The sequence below is a fragment of the Trichosurus vulpecula genome, chromosome 8, assembly GCF_011100635.1.
Source record: "Trichosurus vulpecula isolate mTriVul1 chromosome 8, mTriVul1.pri, whole genome shotgun sequence".
NCBI lineage: Eukaryota > Metazoa > Chordata > Mammalia > Diprotodontia > Phalangeridae > Trichosurus > Trichosurus vulpecula.
The window spans coordinates 207,970,973-207,992,055 of NC_050580.1; the positions used below are offsets into that span (position 1 = coordinate 207,970,973).

At 40.0% G+C, this 21,083-nt stretch overlaps 1 protein-coding gene across 1 annotated transcript in view; it reads right to left on the reverse strand.

The window, feature by feature from the left end:
- The window catches only part of TTC9 (tetratricopeptide repeat domain 9), a 52,058-nt gene that overhangs the window by 13,480 nt on the left and 17,495 nt on the right, over positions 1–21,083 (reverse strand). The window contains exon 2 of the mRNA XM_036736991.1: positions 7,978–8,160. Within this exon, the coding sequence (XP_036592886.1) occupies positions 7,978–8,160 (183 nt within the window). The remainder of the gene's footprint in view (positions 1–7,977; positions 8,161–21,083) is intronic.

Sequence of the window (21,083 nt, forward strand, 5' to 3'; positions counted from 1 at the left end):
AGACCCTTGGAGATTTCATCAAACTGATGAGTTTTTTTTACCCTTTTAACTTATTTCTAGCTTCTTTTCCTCTGGAAAAAAAAGGTTGTTTGGATACATAGGAACTTTCTACCAGACCCCACTATAAAACACATTTTGTACCATATAGCTTATTAACTGAAAAGAGGGTTGTGTCCTTTGACTTTGATTTTTGTTAGCGTAACGAGCTTCCATTGTACAAATTCTATCCATTGATACAGATTTCAACTTTTCTGCAACTTATAGTCTTAAAGAGGTATCCTAGATACTGAGAGGGTAAATGATTTATTTGCCCATGATCACAAGCTAATATTGCTCAAGTCAGAGCACCTGTGTTCAAATCCTAGCTTTGACACTATTTCTAATACTTTGTCACTTAATCTCTCTGGGTATCAGTTTCCTTGTCTGCAAATTGAGAGGTTTAGACAGGATAGACTCTGAGGTCTCTCCCATTCTCAGGTCTACGGGCTGTGGCAGAGGCAGCACTTGAACCCAGGTCCTCCTGACCCCATGACCATCTCTCTATCCACTAAGCTACTTTGCCTAACTTTGATAGTATGATACTAACATGGATGGTTTTATTCAACCAGAATTTTGTCACCTCTCAATATTTCCTATATTTATGTTGTGAGCATTGCCAAGGAGCTCAGGGTGCCATAGGTGAATGCCCACCATCTCTAGCACCCCAATCTTCTTGATAATGCTGAGACAGTGCTACATTTATATTACTATAGGTACTGCAACTATTGTTCTTTTAACTCTGCTTTCTTCCCTCTGCATCACTTCATATAAGTTTTCACATTTGAGAAAAGGGAGAGAGTCACCTAAGGGAAAAACAGGACCCAGGCCTAGTGATTAAGAAGTGAGTTGTAGATAGGAGGAAATCTTGAAACCTCAGCTGAACAACCCACCCAACAGAGATGCCCCACTCGAGAAGAGCTGTGTGAGGACTCTACAAAGAGAGAAAGGATGTCCAGGCCCTTCAGTACCAGAAGTTGTAAGCTGCCTTTGCCATGTGTGTATCCTACATGTATACTTCAGTAACACTCTAAGTCAACTCTCCCTGAGGACAACACACTTAATCTGTGGAAGAGTATAACCCAGGTTTATGGGGAGAATATCTTACAACTACTGTTCTTGCTATATTATCTGAGTAAATGCCTTTGCTAAGAGCTAATTAAATCTTTGGATGACCACAAATGAGAAGCATGTTAATGAGGGCTTAAGGCTACAGTAACAGGACTAACCCTAGAACTTGAGGTAACCGTCATTCCCTGAGCGCCCAAATAAGTGCAAGTTTGGGGAGCAAACAGAGCAGGTGCTACATTAACATGCTATATAATTTATCCTCCTCAGGTGAGAAGACCTCAGACCACAGGTGTGCTAGCATCCTGAGCCTTCTCCCTTGTGCTAGATGCAGCCCATTCCCTGAGGAAAGGCTGCTTGAGGCCGGGCCAGGCATCTTCCATCTGCCTCAAAACAACCATGTCCATTTGTACCAACACAAGGTATCTTCCACCTCCTGCGGCCAGCCCAGTTTCCCAGTCATAAAGTATTAGTTTCAACTTCACTCATTCTCTTTGGCTCACTGGTCAAGACAAGAGAGTTGTGATACTTCTTGCTCCCTGTTGCTACTTTCAGGTTTTCTCCCTTCCTTCATCACTCAGCAACTTCTCTTCTTTTAAAGTTTATACTATTCATATCTACCACACAATCAAAATCCTAGTAGCTACTGTTTACAGATCAGGTAATTCCCTAGGTCATGCCCCTTCCTTCCTCAATAAGTCTGATACCTGGCTTGCAATTTTTCTCTCCACTCCAGCACCTGCCATCATACTAGCGGACTTCAACATGCATGTTGATTCTCCCTCAAATACTTAAACCACTCAGTTCCTCAACCTGCTCACTTCCCATAAGCTGCTCTTCCACCTCTCCCACATCAGTCACACAAATGACAAAAATGTCATACCTTTGACATTTTTCATCACCCACAAATGTACCACCTCCATGTTAAAGAATTCTGAAATTCCTTTATCCAACCATAATCAATTAGCTTTTCATCTCTCCCTCTGAGTTCTCCTATAAAACCCTACTCTTTCTTCACACTGCAACCTCTATTCCCTTGAGTCTTCAATTCTCTCCTATACTATCTCCCCTGTACTAGCCACTCTCTCCTCTTCTCCCCATCTTGACTCCTTGGTAAACCAATTCTATTCTTCATTGTCTCCCTTTCTTGCATCTTTAGCTGCCTTATCTTATGGCTGAATTGAATTGGCCACTCTCACCAACTGGTCATAATTGAATTGATCACTCCCACTGTCTTCAAGTCTACACCTCTGCTGCTGAAAAAAGGTAGAGAAAATCACACAACCATTCCGACTGAGTTCACTTACAAATTTATGTCATACAACCTCAACTGGGCCCTCACTGCTGCTAGCTAACTCCTACTATACTTTCTTATCAATTCACCATTCCACTCTCCATAGTGGCTCTTCCAAACTTCTTAATCCCTCTTCAAACCTCCAATGGTTTCTCCTCCTCTCCCCTAATCTCTTAGCAGAGAACTTTGCCTTATATTTTACAGAAAAAAATTAAAGCCATTCACTGTGAACTCCTTCTCCCCTCTTCCTCATCTCTTATCACTCAGGTGCCTTCTGACTCTATCTCCTCCTTCACCCCTGTTTCACATGATGAAATGGCCTTGTTCATTATCCAAGCCAATCCCTCTACCTGTTCGAGCGATCCCATTCCATCCTGTCTCCTCCAACAGACTGCCCCCTTTGTTACCCAATGCTATTGCTTATTTTCAATTTCTCCTTCTCTACCAGCTCATTTCCTACTGCCTACAAATGTACCCATGTCTCGTCTACCCTGAAAAAACCCCCAATTGATCTTTCCATCCCTGCTAACTAACATCCTCTATCTCTTCTGCCCTTTGTAGCTAAGTCCCTCAAAGAGGCCATCTATAATAGGCACCTCCACTTTCTCTTCTCTCCCTCTCTTCTTAACCCCTTACAATCTGACCTTTTCATTCCACCAAAATTGCTCCCTCCAAAGTTACTAATGATCTCTTAGTTGCCAAATCCAGTGGTCTTTTCTCAATCTTCATTCTCCTTGAACTTTGACACTGTTAATCACCCTCTCTTCCTTGATACTCTCCTCTTTCTAGGTTTTTGAGACGCTACCCTCTCCTGGTTCTCTTCCAACCTATCTGACCACTCCTTCTCAGTCTTCTTTCCTGGATCCTCCTCCAGATCATGGCCTCTAACCGTAGGTATCCCTCAGGGCTCTGTCCTGGGCCCTCTTCTCTTCTCCCTCTATACTATTTCACTGTGCTCTCATTAACTCCCATGGATTTAATTACCATCTCTATGCTGATGATTCTCAAATCTACCTTTTCCTGCCCCTGAGTCTCTTCTGATCTCCAATCTTGCATCTCCAACTGCCTTTCAGGTGTTGTAAACTAGATGTCCACTAGACGTCTTAAACTCAATCTCTCCAAAATGAAACTCATTATCTTCCCCTTTAAACTTTTCCCCTCTCCTACCTTCCCTGTTATTGTAGAGGATAACACCATCCTCCTAGACCCTCAGGCTTGCAACTAGGAGTCATCCTGGATTCCTCACTACTTTTCATCTGTATCCAAGCTGATGCCAAGTCCTGTTGATTTCACCTCTGCAACATCTCTTGAATACAACCCTTCCTCTGCTCTGACACTGTCACTGCTATAGTGCTGGTCCTCAGCACCTCATGCCTCCATTACTTTGATAGCCTGCTGGGTCTGCCTGCCTCAAGTCTGTCTCTTATCCATTTTCCATTCAGCTACTAAGGTGATTTTCTTAAACTGCAGGTCTGATCATCTCTCTCTCTCTCTCTCTCTCTCTCTCTCTCTCTCTCACACACACACACACACACACCACTCAATAAACTCCAGTGACTTTCTATTGCCTCCAGGAATAAATACGAAATGCTCTATTCAACATTCAAAACCATTCTTACCCTAGCCCCCTCCTACCTTTCCAGTCTTCTTATACTTTATTCCCCAACACATACTCTTTGATCTAGGGCAGCTAGGTGGTACAGTGGATAGTGTTGGCCCTGAAGTCAGGAAGACCTGACTTCAAATCTGGCCTCAAACACTTACTATCTGTATGGCTCTGGACAAGGCACTTAACCCTTTTGCCTCAGTTTCCTCATATGTAAAATAAGCTGGAGACAGAAATGGCAAGCCACACATATGGAGTCACGAAGAGTTGGACACAACTAATGGACTAAATGACAACAACAACTCTTTGACCCGGTGACACTGGCTGTTCCACGAACAAGACACCCCATCTCTCAGCTCTGAACATTTTCTCTCCGGCTGTTCCCCATCTCTCCTTCGCTCTGACTGCTGACTTCCTTGCCTTCCTTTAAGTCCCAACTAAAATCCCACCTTCTACAGGAAGCTTTCCCTGATTCCTCTTAATTCCAGTGCCTTCCCTCTTTTAATTAATTCCTATTTATACTGAAAATAGCTTGCTTTGTATATATTTGTTTGCATGTTGTCTCTCCCATTACACTGTAATCTACTTGAGGCCAGCACTTAGCATAGCGTCTGGCACAAAGTTGGTGTTTGTTAAATGTTGTTTGATTGATTCAGCCATTCTCCAATTCTTGGGCACATATTTTGCCTCCAAGTAATTGTTATCCTAAATTACACTGCTATGTACATTTTCCCAGCCTCCTTTTTCAGGGACCCTTCTCACCTATAAGATAGGGAAAGAAGGCTATGAGTCAGCCCTCTTCTGGGTTCATAATGTTCCCTTTTCTTGCCTCCCACATCTGTGACCTATCTGCTTGTCATGTTGACATTTTCTCTGTTGGGCTGGGTCTGTTTGGATTGTTCTGTGTAATTGTCTTTAAATATAAACTCACAGAGGGCAGGGACCATGACAGCTTTATTTTCTATGCAGGTCTATGTACAATTAATTAGGGATCCTGAGTGCAGTGACTGTAAAATAGACACATTTTGTCCCTTTCACTTCTCCTCCCTTTTGTTCCTTTGCCACAGCATTTACCACAGCTACTGACCACCACCCAACCCAATCACATTGATTATTATTCCTCTTAGCCATAGCCTTGGCCCCTGTCATACAGTTTACTAATTCACAGCAGGTTTGAAGGACCAGCAGGACTGGTATGATGGGATTTTCATCCTATGTAAATACTGACTAGGCCAAATTCTCTTCCCTCTAGATCTCTTAGGACTAACTCTGATCCTAAGCTACTTATCTTCACTGTCCGAACTCTATTCTTTGTTTGCTTTTTGGCAGGGCAATTGGGGTTAAGTGACTTGCCTAAGGTCACACAGCTAGTACATGTGTCAAGTGCCTGAGGCCGGATTTGAACTCAGGTCCTCCTGACTCCAGGTCCGGTGCTGTACTCACTGCGCCACCTAACTACCCCTCTTTATTCTTTTTTTAAATGTTTTATTGATGTCTTTCATTTTAAAATCAGTCATTTCACCCTTCACTCCAGAAGGAAACCTTCTTTGTGATAAAGGAAAACAGCAAAGTAAAACATCTGAATCAGAAACGATGTCTGACAATTTTATAAAATATTTTCTCCTACCTCCTTATTATAAGAGAGAAGTATGCTTCATTATCACTTCTCCAGGCCCTTCATTTTGATTTTTTTCCATTACTCAGAGTTCAACTTTCTTCTTGCTGTTTGTTTGCTCTGCATCAGGTCATACAAATCTTCTCACTTTTTTCTGAATTCTTTGTCTCCATTTCTTACTACATAATATTTTTCTATTGTATCCATACATTTGTCTTCATTTCTTACTGCATAATATGATTCTAGGACATTCATACATTCATTACATAAATTATTTTCCATTTTCCAAATTATAGGCACCCCCTTTGTCTCCAATTCTTTGTTATGAGAATACAACTACGTATCTTTTGGTGTCCATTGGACCTCTTTTTCTGCCTTTAGCTTTTGAGCTATATGCTCAGGATTGGGATTGCTGGGTTAAATAGTATGGGCTGTTTAGTCACTTTTCTTGCACAATTCCAAAATGAAATCAAGAATAAGAAAACCACTTCACAGCTCCATCAACTGTGAATCCCTGTGCTTACATTTTCATATCTTCCCCAGCACCGACTGTTTCTATCTTTTTTCTTCTCTTCCAGTTTGCATAATGAAAACTGAGTTGTTTTCATTTGCATTAATTAGATTATTAGTCATTTGGAGCATATATTTTTCTCATTTATAGTTTGCAACTCTTATTTTGAAAACTGTCGATAGCCTTTGGCCACTTACTTATTTGCAAATGGCTCCTAGTTTTATATACCTGTGTTATATATTATGCATAATTTTATATATTAGTCCTGTATTGATCGGCATTTGATGAAAATTTTCCTAACTCTACCACTGTTCTTCTAGTTCTAGATTCACTGATTTTATTTATTTGAAAATTTTTATGTACTCAAAATTTATGTTTTGTTTTTTTATGAGCGCCTCTATTACTTGTTTGGTTAAGAATTGTTAACCTTGCCATAACTGACCTTGTTCTCTTCTGATTTTTTTTATGATGTGACCTTTTATATTCAGGATATGCATTAATATTGGGTTTACTGTGGTACATGGCATAAGCTTTTGGTTTAAACCTAATTTCTGCCAAATGGCTTTCCATTTTTTCCTAGCAGTTACAGTCAAAAAGGGAATCTTTCCAGGAATTTATGTTCTTGGACTTATCCAATACAACTGTTTTTTATTGCTGCTGTCTCTTGCTTATCTAGTTTGTTTCAGTTATTTATCTATTTTAAAAACCAGTATCAATAATTTTGATGACTACTGCTTTGTAATATAGTTTTAGGTCTGGTAATGCTATGTCGCTCTCCTTCAGATTTCTTTTTCTTATTTCCCTTGGCATTCTAGATCTTTAGTTTTTCTCAGTACATTCAGTTGGTTTTTTTCCTAGTTCTAAAAATTAACACTTCAATAATTTGATTGACTAAATCTATAAATTAATTAGTTAGCATTGTCATTTTGAACTCAGGGCCTCCTGACTCAGTTTTCTCAGCTTCTTCATGTGTAGAATGAGCTGGAGAAGGAAATGGCAAACCGCTCCAATATCTTTGCCTCCAAATGGGGTCACAAAGAGTCATACATGATTGAAAATGACTGAACAGATTATCATTGTAATTACATTGACAAAGCCCATTCATAAGCAGCGAATGTCATTATATAAATGCTAGCTATTATTATCTCTCACCCATTATTTAAGTCTTCTGTTATCTCTATGAAGAGAATTTTGAGTTTGTATGTATAAGAATCTTGGTGTGCTTCTTAATAGTTTATTTCCCTGACCTTTTGTGTCCTTTGTCCTTATCTCCTAAATTTTGTTTTTATGCTGTAGAAATGAAGATGGTATTTTGGAGGGTTATTTTGTATACTGCCATCTTGCTGGTGTTATTAATCATCTCAATTAGGTTTCTTCACTGATTCTCTTGGATTTTCCAAATACATTGTCATGCCATCTGCAAACAGAGATAGTTTTGTCTCCTCTTTGATGATGTTTATATCTTTGATTTTATTTTCTAGCCTTATTGTTATAGATAGCTTTTCTAGAATTATTTGAATTAATAATGAGGGGGGTCACCTCTCATTTTTCAGAAACCTATGCTAGCTAAGGATCAAGGATGCTTAAATGCTCATCTGCTATGCTGGGAGAGGTGTACAGTGGATATAGAACACTGGACCACCATTAAAGGCTAAGTAGTTGCTTTCTTTACCCTCAATATGGCACCAAAACTTCTATCCACCCTTTATAAGTATTCATGCTGAAAAGCTGCAGAGGTACAACCTAACCCTTGTTATCACTCCATTACCTGAAAACAGGCCATCTTATGTAAGAAGACCCCAGAAAAACCTATTTTGGCTAGCCAATAAGAAACAAGTCTGCCTTACCTGTTGGTTGCCGGGACCTCGCTTCTTTCAGGTAGTAGAGGGCCTTGTCATAGTCCCCCAGGTGGTAGAAAGCCACTCCTGACCGGTAGAGAGCTTTGAAATTTTCCCCTTCTTTCTTCAGAACTTTGAGACAATACTCCTTGACTCGCTCGTAATTCACCAGTTCAGCTTGGAGTAGACAGGCTATAGAGGTTGAGAGGGGAGAAGAGAGAAGGCTATGAACCCAGAATAGAATAAGTTGTAAGCCTCCTTCGCAGAATCACAGAATTGGAGAGTTGGAAAGCACTTGAGTGGCCCTCTAGTCCAACCCCCACACAAAGGGAATCCTCACCATGTTATTTCCAATAAGTGGTTTTTCAGTCTCTGCTTAAAGCCCTCCAAAGAGGGGGGACCCACCACCTCCTGAACCAGGCCACCTGACTTTCACTCAGTTCTAACTATTGGGAAGTTTTTTCCTGACATCAAATCTAAACTGATCTCTTTGTAAAAGACTGATTCTGCTAAGGACCAACCTAAGCATGGAAAGGTTCATGACCCGGCCATGGCATTTTGAGTTCTTTGGCCATGGTAACTCATGAAACAAAGGAAAAAATGGTTCTCTGCTCTGTGTGCCTTCCCACCTCATTCTTCTTCTGTAGTAATAGTGCTAGAATGGTAGAAAAAGCACCTGAAAATGTTCCCAATGCCACAGATTTTAGTCCATCTATAAACTTTAACTTACAGAGCATCATAGTCTAATAGAGAGCTGACCTTGGAGCTAGAAGAACATCTAACACATAATGACTGTGTGACCCTGGACAAATAATGTAATTTCTTAGTTATCTAGGCAATTCTCTAATATTAAAAGTTACAAAGAAGGTGCCAATCTGCATTGGTAAAGAGGGAGTGTCCTTATGTAGAAGTTCCCTGTAGCGATGAAATCACAACTTTAACTTAACTGCAGCTACTTTAGAGATGAGATCTTTAACTAATGCACAATACATTGAGAAAACTGAATCACATGAATAATCAACACCATGAGTCAACATCATGAATATAAAACATACACACTCAACATCATAAATATTCAACACAAAAAGACAAAGAGTTTCACCTAAATTTTAGGATAGTTCAGAAGTCCCTTGGAGAAACAAAGGGATTGGTGGTATTCGGCTTCACCATGTACCCAATACAACAAACTATTTCATGAGATCCTTTGGCTCCTTGTCTAGTATTGCTTATGATGACTATAAGCTAAAAGACCACCAAGAATATTATTGTGCTATAAGAAATGACAAGCAGGATGATTAAAGAAAAACCTGGAAAGACTTACGTGAACTGATGCAAAATGAAGTGATCGGAACCAAGAGAACGTTATGCATAGTAATAGCAATATTGTTCAATGAATTGTGAATGGCTTAGCTATTCTCAGCAATACAATCATCCAAGATAATCCCAAAGGACTAATGATGAAGCATACTATCTGCCTCTAGAGAAAAGGACTGATTTTGTTTGAATAGAGACTGAAGCATGTTGTTTTTCACTTTCTCCCTTTCATTCTTTTTCCTTTATTCGAATCTTCTTGAACAAAATGACTAATAAGGAAATGTTTTACATGATTGCACATGTATAACCTATATCCAATTGTTTACTATATTGGGAGGGAGGAATAAAATTTGAAACTCAAAACTTAAAAAAAAATGTTATTTTAACATATAATTGGCGGAAAAATAGAAAAATATTTTAAAAAAACAAAGTAAGAAGAGAACTACAATTTATGTACCAAACTACATTGCAAAGGATGAGGAAATAGAGAAATTATACAAAGAACTTGATAGACTTCTTCAAACCAAGTCAATATATATGTTAATACCTGGTGACTTCAGTGCAAAGGTTGGATGAGCGGAGGATGGTGATAAATATGTTGGAAAAGGTGGCTCACATTGGAGAAATGAAATAGGCAGATATCTTGTAGATTACTAAGAAATCTCACCTTTATATACCATGATCGCATTCCAGAATAGTGTTGGAAGTTAGACAAGTTACCTAACCCTTGTGGGTCTCAGTTTTCTTGTCTGTAAAGTGAGGCTATATATTCTTGTTCTAAATCTAGTAATGGTCTAGGACGTAGCAGGTCATATAAAGAGAAGAAGCCTTTTTTTCCAAAAAAAGATACAGACCTAGTTTCCTACAGGTACACCTGCATATTAGGACTAAATTAAAAGTGGCTATAAAGGTGCTAGACTTGGTGAACACTGATGAGTGGCACAAAAAAGTGAAAGTGATCCTATTAAGAGACTGTAAATGATTATTGATATGGAAGTCACATGAGCATCTGTGTGCAGTCAGATCATTGCTGAGTTAGAACGAATGGTAATATCAGCGTCCAATTGGAAGAAAAACTAAGGATGACAAGAAAACATTGTATAATTGCAACAGCTTCAACAAGATCTATCATTGATGCTGAAAAACGAGAATGTAAAAGACAGATATCAACCTTGATTTTCATTATTTCTGGCAAAAGCTTAACTGTTATAAGGCAGTGACCATGTCAAAGAAGTAAAAAAAAATCTAGAAAATGATTCCGTCAGCAAATGAGACGGATGAAAGGGCACACACATGGTGGCGAGGCTCAGGGGAGAAGATGCCCAGGAAGTAAAGAGAGTCATAGCTGGAACTTGCTGAGCTATAGTGGGCACTCACCAATCCATTCATCTTTTTGCTTAGTCCTCATCATTCTTGTTCTCTCTGTAGCTTCTGATACTGGTGACCATTCCTTCCTCCTGGACATTTGCTTCTCCCTTGGTGTTTGTGACTCAGTTCTCTCCTAGCTCTCCTATGAGACTGAACACTCTTTTTCAGCCTCCTTTGATGTAGAGTATTATCATCCACCTTCTATGACCTCAGCATGACTATCAACCACAACTCTGATCTGGACTTTATTTTCCCCCCTCCTCACAAAGAGATCTCAATAGATTTTCTATCTAGCTGCCCCTCTTGCTACCGTTACTCCGCTCTCTAAGATAAATCACCAGAAACCACGCCTGGGAGGAATGAGACCACTCATTTTGGCACTCTCTGGGATGACAGAGCCTCCTCTTGACCCCTTCCATTTTCTGCTCTGTCATTATATCCCACGTTTCCACCTCATGTTCTGAAAACCATTATCATATTGATGTTATTATCACCTTTGAAAAGGGTGTGTTAATTGACTACCAAATTGTTCCACTCACCAATTTTGGAACTTCCCTGACGACAGCTCCTTTTGCTAGGCCACCACTGTCCCATATGTGTCATCTCCCTCATTAGGTCCTTGACGGAAGGTACTCTTTTGGTTTATTTGTTTATTTTCTGCATTTGTATTTGCAGCATAACACAGTACTTGGCATACTGTAAGCTCTTAATAAATACTTTTCATTCATTCATTCATTCATTTCAAAGATCATTTCTACTTAGATAATTCCCAAATCTCTACGTTGATTTCTAACCTTCTTCCCGAACTCTAGTCACACATCCCCATGTGCCCATTAGCTATCTCCTCTTTGATACCTCGTAAGGCACCTCAAATTCAACATATCCAAAAACAGAATTCATCATCACAATCCCCACTCCCCAACATACTCCCCCTCCAGATTTCCTTATTTCTTTTGAGGGCACCAATATCCTCCTGATGGGGTGCTTGGATGTGTGTGCTTGGATCTCAATTCTAAAATCACATTTCTCCCTAGCCTCAAAACACTGTCTCAGTGTTTCTCTCTAGCCCAAGGACAGTATGCTCTAGCAAAACAGGATAGCATGCCCTGGCAAAACATTTATCTCTCTTTCTGATACAGTAGGCAGCTGCACCCATAGAATTTATTAGTTTGAACTGCCTATGTACTGGCTGAACTGGCTGTGTACTGGCTCATAGAGATATTTACTACTCACTGATCTATCATATGTATCCTGGACTCTTCATTATATGTGTATCCTAGACTTTGATATATGTATACTCCCTTATGTTTGTCTTCTCTAACTAGACATTGATGGGGGCAGCCTGGGTATTTCTCAGTCATCCTTGACCGTTAGTTGACTTAGTGACATTTCAAACCTAAAACCACACCTCACTGTAGCCCACACTTTGGGCTATTTCCAAATTGGGTAAAATACCTGCGCAGTAGATACAAAAAGTGCATGTCCCTTTAAGAACTAACCACTCTAACTACTCCCTATTTCCACCCTGCATCACCTAATTAGCATATTTGGCATATATTTTACTATAGTTTAACCTATATAAACTTTATCTGTATCCCCTTTAGATCACAGTTTCCCTAAGAACTCTTGCCTGCTGAAAAGCATAACAATAAACTTTTGCCAACTTGACTTAAAGATTGCTTGAGTCTGTGAATTCATTCCAGATGCCCCTCCCCAGGAACTTGAGTCTTGGGGTTCCTGTATCCCTCCAATCCTCACCACAGATTCATAACCTCAGAGTTTTCTTCTAATTGTTCTAATTAATTCTAATCTTTGACTCTTTAATGTTTCTTCAAATAGAATGCTGATTTCCTCATTTGTTTTTCTTCTCTCTCCCTCCATGTATGCTCAGTTCCCAAAACTTGTCAATTCTCATTCTATAGCATCTCTCCTAGTCATACCCTTCTCTGCACTCACAGAGCCCTCAACCTAGGCTTCTATCACCTCTTGCTTATATTATAAAATAGTCTAATAGGATTCTCTGCTTCTAATTTCTCCCTTCTCCAGTCCATTCTCCACACAACTTCCAAAATAATCTTCCTAAGGCACAAATCTAACCGGGTTACTCCCCTACTCAAAAAAACTTCAGTGGTGCCTCAATACCGGGAAGATAAAATGCAAAATCCTTAGCCTGGCATTTAAGACCCTCCTCAGTCTAGCTCTCACACACCTTTGCAACCTTATTTCATACTGAAATTTCTTAGACACTATATTCCGATCAAGATGTTATATTAGCCATTCCAAGATCTTGCTGTTCAGTCTCCCATTTCCTGATGTTTATACAGGGCATTCACCAGTTCTGAAATGCATACCCCCTCTCCTCTACCTCTTCACCTTCCTTCAAAGTTCAGTTCAGGTACCATGTCACAAGCCTTCCCTCATACCACCGTCAGTGTGTACAGAGCACAGTGCTAGGTACTTTGGGAGAAGAGAAAATAAATAAAGGGCATAATTCTCAGCTCTTAAGAAAATAGATGGGGAAAATAAGGGACTGATACAGAAAATTATGGCCCTTGCATGTTAGCTGGGCTCCTCCCCTCTCTGACCTTGCTTCAGGCTCACAAAGTCTGGGAAATCATGACTTTTGAGACAGTAACAAATTATTAAACTAGATACTAAAGAAGTCCTTTTAAAGTCACAGCTTGGCCTATCCAACCGTCTTAGAAGCTACTCCCCCCCATGTACACCAGGTTACAGCCAAACTGGCCTTCTCTCAGTTTTTCACATGGAACTCCCCATCTCTCCTTTTGACTTTTGTACTGACCAGGCCCCATGACTGGAATTCACACCTTCCTTACCTCAGCCTCAGAGTCCTTTTCTTCCTTTAAGATACAGCTCAGGCACTATTTTCCCTCCACACCCCAACCCCACAAAGCCTTGTCTGATTCCCCTTCCCCCTCCCCCAAATGCTAGTACCCCTCCTCCCAGACTACCTTGTATAATTTATATTTATTCACTTTATATTTATGCTGGATACGTGTGTGTATAAATATAAATAAATAAATATACATGTATATATATGTGTATGTATGTATATATGTATATATATGTATGTATGTATGTATGTATATATATATGTCTGTGTATACACATACACACACACATATGCTTGAGGCAGGTAGGCGGCTCAGTAGATAGAGCTCTGGGTCTAGGAGTCAGGAAAAGCTGAGCGAGCTCAAATATGGCCTCAGACACTTACTACCTATGTGACCCTGAAAAAGTCATTTGACCTCTGTTTGCCTTAATCCACTGGAGAAGGAAATGGAAGACCAAGAAAACACGATGGACAGCACAGTCCATGGAGTTATAAAGAGTCTGACACGACTGAACAACTGAACAACAATAAATAAATACTTGTTGATTGACTGATGTCTCCTGGAAAGGTCTAATGTGAATCCTGCCAATTCAGATGCCTTCCCAGTCATCAGGAATGTGGAAATACATTCATTCAGAAAGAACAAACCTTTCATTGAGTGGTTTGTAACTGACAAGTTTGGGATGAAAGAAAACCATCTCTTACAACATTAGGGAGGCACAAACCAAGATCTCTGAAGTTGAGGACCTGAGGGCAAGAAAACCAGGAAGTGAAAGAGAATGGCAAAGGATGCAGGAACAGGCTAGTCAGGTTCAATGGAAGGGAAGCCAGGTAACTCAACAGAAAGAAGCAAAATGGTTGCCAAGAGGTTAACTTAATGCTTTCCTTTTTTTCCTTTCTCCTCATGTCTTTTCACTTTTGCCGGGAAAGTGCCTCGAGGAGGATCAGTTTAATTTTGGGAGCAAACTGTTAACATTGTGGGTGGCCTGTTAGTCAACACCACAAACCTCTTGCCAGTCAAGGGGATGACATTACAAGGAGCCTTTTAAGAAGGAAGTAGTGGAGTCCTTTCCTCTCTGGCTCAATGACTAGTCCTCTGTAGGGTTACCAAAGCCCAGTCCCCTTCTTTTTTCTCCAGGAACTGGGGAAATTCATTCTTAGGGAGATAAAAGCTGGGTTAAAATCTTAGAGCTAGTATGTTGTAAGAATGGCTGAGTACGAATAGCATCAGCTTTCAAATCTCTTTAGGGGAAGTTGTTTCATTTTAGGGCAGTATGGTGGCTGGTCAATTGATTTCTCCCCAAGGGGTGTGTGAATAGATTTCAGGGGCTCCCTGAATGAAGATGAGGAAAACTCACATCTTTATTTCAATATAATTGGTTTCTTTGGTAATTCTATGTACTTTATGCATTTAAAATATTGTTCTGAGACAAGGTACATAGGTTTCACTGGACTATGAAAAGGGTCCATGGTACAAAAAAAGGTTAAGAAACCCAATCTTAAAGAAAGATGTTAAGAGGTAGCTAGGTAGATATATAGATAGGGTGTTGGACTTGAGAGTCTGGAAGACCTGAGTTCAAATTCTTTGTCAGATATCTGTTAGCTGTGTTACCCTATACAAGTCACTTAACCTCACTCAGCCTCATTTCCTTCATCTGGAAAGATGGATTCAATGGCCTCTAAGGTTTGTTCCATCTCTGAATCTGTCATCTTGGGAAATATAAAGAAGTTATCTCTTTTTGAGGTATGAGAGACAAGAAGTAGGTAGTTCTGGAGGGGATTCTCTGAGGTTTTGCATTCATCTGTAGGGACCCACTGGAGGAAAAAAAAATTTGCGTATTTTCAGGCTATGACTGCTCAGTGTTCTGATACATTTCTTTCACCAGTTAGAACATTTTCTCTAAAATAATTTTTTAATGTTTATGTACTTGCATCTGTTGATATCAGTATGTGCATCATAAGTATGGAAGCCGACAGGAGCAGCATGGACATTAAACATCCCTAGAATACTATGAAGGATCATCCATGTTAATATTTCAAAATTTTGCTTTGCAGATCTGCACTGTTGCCTCATTGTGGTATGCATCTAGACAGCTTGTCTGAATGCCTTATGTACTACTCATACATAGGATAAGGTTTTCCTGATGGCTTATAAATCATAAATAGTCAACTTTGTATGTTGGAAAAGATTTTTCCTCATGGCCTAGAAATCATAAATAGTCAACTTCAAGTGCTTAATCCTTTCCTTTGAGTCCCACCTCTTGGGACTTTTCTGAGTTTGTTTGATTTCTGTTTAAACTAGCTTGCTTATCTTAGCAGTGGGGTAAAGGAGGGCATCCTCTTGGAATATCCCATGTGTTGCAAGGAACCACTGGGAAAGTGTCAGGTGCCCTAATACATTGCAAAGACCCCAAGGGATTTTCACCTAGGAATGTAAGAAGGTGACTTCTACTCAGCCACAATTCCCCTTGTTGGGAGCTCTGTTGGAATCAGACTTTCCCTCTGGGAAGGGAAACTTAATTTTCTTTCCTTTATTGTCTTTGGGTTGGGCAGAACTTTGAAAGCATGAAGACAAATGGAAACCTAGGAGAATTTTGTAAAATGGTGTTTATTGAGTTGTATAGCCATATATTTAGGAATATTTGTGTGATCTCCAGTCCCACCAGCTCTCATAGAGGAATGCTAATTTTAGATTATCCAAAAACCATGATACATGGACCTTGATGGGTCTTGTTTGTAGCATAAGACACTGGAGGACAGCACTCCACCATAGGGTCACCCTCTACTCTATAGGGAAGCACTCATAGTATAGCCTATGAACTATAACTTATGAATCCCTACCAGTGAATTTACCTTTGATAGTCAGAGGACACAATTAGCAAAGACATTTATTCAGTATTACTACTTCCTCACCTTTAAATAGTAAGTATAGTATTGATGATCATCATTTTGGGATATTTATATAGTACTTTATACTTTTAGCATCTCAAAGGCAGTATCATCCTTCCTATTAATTATCTTGAGGTGGTCTGCCTTTGTAGTGACACTAGTGCTGGGGTAAGTGATCAAAGGGGTCTTATGAGTTTTATACACAGTACATAATGCACACAGACAAAGCTACAACCAATTCAAATTAATTTTTTAATAGTAAGTCTGACATAGACACAAGAACGGACATTAACAAGAGGGAACCATACACTTTGTAAAGGGACTTGATATTATGGTATGTAAAGAACAGCTAAAGCATGTTTAGCTTGGAAAAGAGATCATTTTCTTTGGGTTAAGGGTAGGGGGAAGTGCCATTAATGTGAACTTCAGATGTTTCAAGATGTTGCCATCTCTAGTGAGGCACAGGGTAGGGAAGAAAAAAGAAAAGAAAAAAATTTACATGATAAATTTATTATATATTAAAAGGAATAGCAAGTTGTACATAGTAGATCTGCAGTTTCATATGCAATCTTTTTTTATTATTCTACTATGTTATAGAAATGCTCATTTTTTCATTAATTTAAAATAATTTTTTTAAAAAAGATTAAGTTTATTCTATAGATCTCCAAAGGCTAGGACTAGGAGAGAATAAGGAAGATTTGGGCTCAACTGAACTACAGAACAGGTTGATGAGGGGTAGATAGAAGAAAGGAGGGGAGTGAGTTCCTCATTACTGGAGGCCTTCAAGTTGAAGTTGGAAGACCACTTTTCATGAATGTCATAAAGACAATCCTAGTTCGGGTAGGTTGGACTAGCTTAGGAGTCAGCAAACTATAGCCTGGGATTGCCGCCTGTTTTGGTAAAGCCTGAGAGCTAAAAATGGTTTTTACATTTTAAAATATTGTACAATAAAACTTTATTAACAAATGTAAAAGCCATTCTTTGCTCAATGGCCTTACAAAAATAGGCAGCGGGCCATATTTGGCCTGCTGGTTGCCAATCTCTGGACTAAGGACTGCTGAGGTTCCTTCCAATTCTGTGATTCTATGTAACAGGTTTAATACCTAATAAAGAATGGACTTTGGGCCCCCATAGTGACACTACACAGGATCAATAGGACATAAGGCAGCTGGGAAGGGGGTGGAGAAAGAGGAAGAAATGATGGTGATGGAAGAAAAAGCCCTAAGTCAGAATTATTTGCCATTCCGTCTCCCTCAGGCAAATCCTTATTTACCATTTAGCTTTCGAACAAATCTCTCTATCAGTGAACCAGCCTGTTTACGTGATGATTTGACTCCAAAGAACATTCTAGACAGAGCCTCCCTTCTTTTGGTTATCTAGGCATTGACATAAACTATTTTCCTAGGAGCCACATAAATTCATATCATTTGCCCCAAACAGTCCCCAAGTCTAGAATGGATGCTCGGCAAGGAGGGTGGCAATTTACAGATGAACAAACTGAGATAGATACAGAAAGGTTAAATGACTTGGGGCGGGGGGGAGCAGGGGAGTCACACAGCGGATCAATGCTTAGACCTATCTAAACAATCCTCTTATCTAGGTGGATGCTTTTTTCTAATTAAGTTTTGGGTTTTTTCCCTCCTTTCCCAAGGGGGTTATCTCTATGGGAGCCAGGAGGCAGCAGGGAGGGAGAAGAGACATTACTGAATGCTCAGTGGGTAGAAAGAGGTGATGGGGATTGGGGCCAATTCCTTCCTAATCATATCCAGATCAAACTTAGCCTGTGAGTCAACATTTGGGGGAAGGGGAGAGGGAACTTTCTAGCTGATAGCCCTGATCAGTTCCCCTGCAGTCTCACCACCCTGCTGTGGGTCTTTTATCTCTTTACATCACCAGCTACAGATTCTGATCAGAACTCAGCTGTCGGGCTGAGAGCCTTCTGGATGGTGCCTGAGGCCAGACAGAAATCCCCTGGGCTCCTCTCCACCCTTTCCCCTCCACCTCTCTTTCTGTCACCTCCCCCCAGTTCTATTGACTGAGCACAGCTTAAAGCTTTAAAAGTCAGTTTGTGTGAGGGAAAACAACAGCCCTGGCTCCAGACTCCTTACCAGGAGCCCTTGAGGAAGAAGAAAGGATTTTTAGTGGCACTCTTTTCTGACTCCTTTAAGAAAATCTGAGCTAGTATTTAGGAACTATCTCCTCCAGCTCTGCCTCCAAATTGCTTGGGGTTCTTAGGATAAGTAAATCAGATTTAAGGCTAAGGCCTTGAAGATCATCTGGTCTAGGCCTCTCATTTTACAAATGGAGAAACTGAAGCCCAAGAATGAGGAAAAACTTGCCCAAGGCCTCTCAGGTGATAAGTGAAAAAAACAATAATTTTCAATTCAAGCCAAAAGCACCTACTATGTGCCACTGTACTAAGTGTTGATCATACAAATAAGGGGTAGGGGAAGACAATCCCTGCCCTTAAAAAGCTTACAATCAAATGGAGAAAGACAATACAGAAAACCAGAAAGGGGGAAATGCCAGGTGGTACCCAGAAGAATGGTGCATCTCGTTCCATGAAGTTGAAATCAGAAAAATGGAGAGTGGAGTCAGCTGGAAATCCAATTTGAAACTGGTTCCCCTCACTTTCGGCTCTGGTCCTCAATTTTATGTGTATAAAATGATGATAAACACGCTTACAGCCCCACCATTTCCCTGAAGGACCATTGTGGGGTCTAGAAGATTCCCTGCTTGCCAAATACACGCAGCTTTGTGTATGGAACCCAAAAGCCATGTGTATGTACCAGATGTAGTGGCAGTTGTCTTGCTAAGGTATGGCCCTCAACTGATACTTGACTGTTTTCTCTTTTCTCCCCTATGAAGCATGCACAGGTTTTTCCGTTCTGCTCCAAATGATAGGTTCAACATTGCTTTGGATGAGATAAAATCACAGGGTGACTCTTGCAGAGGACTAGAATTCAGTTTATAAAAGCACAAACCCATGCCTTTTACCTTCAGCCTTTTCATGAATATATTTGGCCTCACTGTTTAAAGGCCCAGAGAACTTGTTTCCAGAATCCTCACTAGAGAATCAAATTCCAATCTGTTCCAGAGCTTCTAACCCACTGTGAGCCATGGACTCCTTAGACCAGGAATGGGGAACCTGCAACCTCACGGCCACATGTGGCTCTCTAGGTCCTCAAGTGTGGCCCTTTGACTGAATCCAAACTTGTGAAGTTTGTAAAGGCAGGTAGTAGTAGATAGAGCAGGCCTAAAGTCAGGAAGACATGAGTTCAACCTAGCCTCTGATACTTACTAGCTGGGTGACCATGGGTAAGTCACTTAACCCTGTTTGCCTCAGTTTCCTCATCTGTAAAATAAGTTAGGAAAGGAAATGGCAAACCTCCAGTATTTTTGCCAAGAAAACCCCAGATGGGGTCATGAAAAGTCAGACACAATAAAACAAACAAAAAAAAGAGAGATGAGAAGATATTCTCACCCTACTTGTTTGCAGAAGTGGGAGGACCACAGGTGTGGAACGTAGCATATATTTTCAAACTTTTTCATTGTATTGATCGGTTCTGTTGATTTTTCCCTCTTCTTTTTCTCAAAAAAAAAATCTGTTATGTGAAATGGCTCTCTGGGAAGAGAGAGAGAGGAAAGGGATACTGGGAGAAATTCGGTTGATGTAAAAAACAAATGACATCAATAAAAAAAAATTTTTAAAGGACCCCCTGCTTTAGATGTTTACTTCTTCATGTCAGGCAGTATGTGTGTGTGTGTGTGTGTGTGTGTTGGTTAGTGGGAGAGAGAGGCTGAATCTATTTCCCTGGATTCTCACTCCTGTATTTATTTGGTTGGTCTACACTAAGAGAAGTTTAATCAAATAAAGGGGAGACTGTGTTATTAAGTCATGGCTGTCAGCCTAGTCCTCCAATTTTCCCTTGATCTCCCAATTCAACGCAATTTAACAGTTATGAAGCACATTCAATCACCAAGCATTCATTAAGTGCCTACTCTTTCCCGGGCACTGGGCTAGGTGCTAAGGATAAAACCACGAAACAATCTGGGCCCTCCAAAAGCAATATACATTCTGTAGGCACTGTGCCAGGCACCCTGGATATAAAAAATACAAAATGACATGGGCTTTGCCCTTAGGAACTTCTAATCTAATAGGGCATAAGAATGTGGGACAAGAGGATCAGAAATCTAGAGCCACAAGGGACATCAGAGGTCATTGAGTTTAGGAGTTCTTAACCTGGGGGTCTGGGAACTTTAAAATCATAGATAGATAGATAGAGATATAGGTATCTATATATGTATGTATGTAAATATGTATTAAGTAAACTATATGTATGTATATAATATGTGCATATATGTTATAACATAAGTGATATATCCTATGTATATGTATATATATGTGTGTGTGTATATATATATATATACATATATATATATAAAACTATTTAAATCTAATTGGTTTCCTTAGTAATCATGTGTATTTTTTGAATTTTAAAGCATTGTATTGAGATGAGGTCCATAAGTTTAACCAGACTGCCAAAGATCAAGACACGCAAAAAAGCAAGAACCCCTGATCTTATCCCTCATTTTACAGATAAGGAAGAGGAAGCCCGGAGAGGGTGACTTTACCCAAGGTCCCACTGATAGTAAATATCAAAGGCTGAATATGGACCCAGGTCCTCTG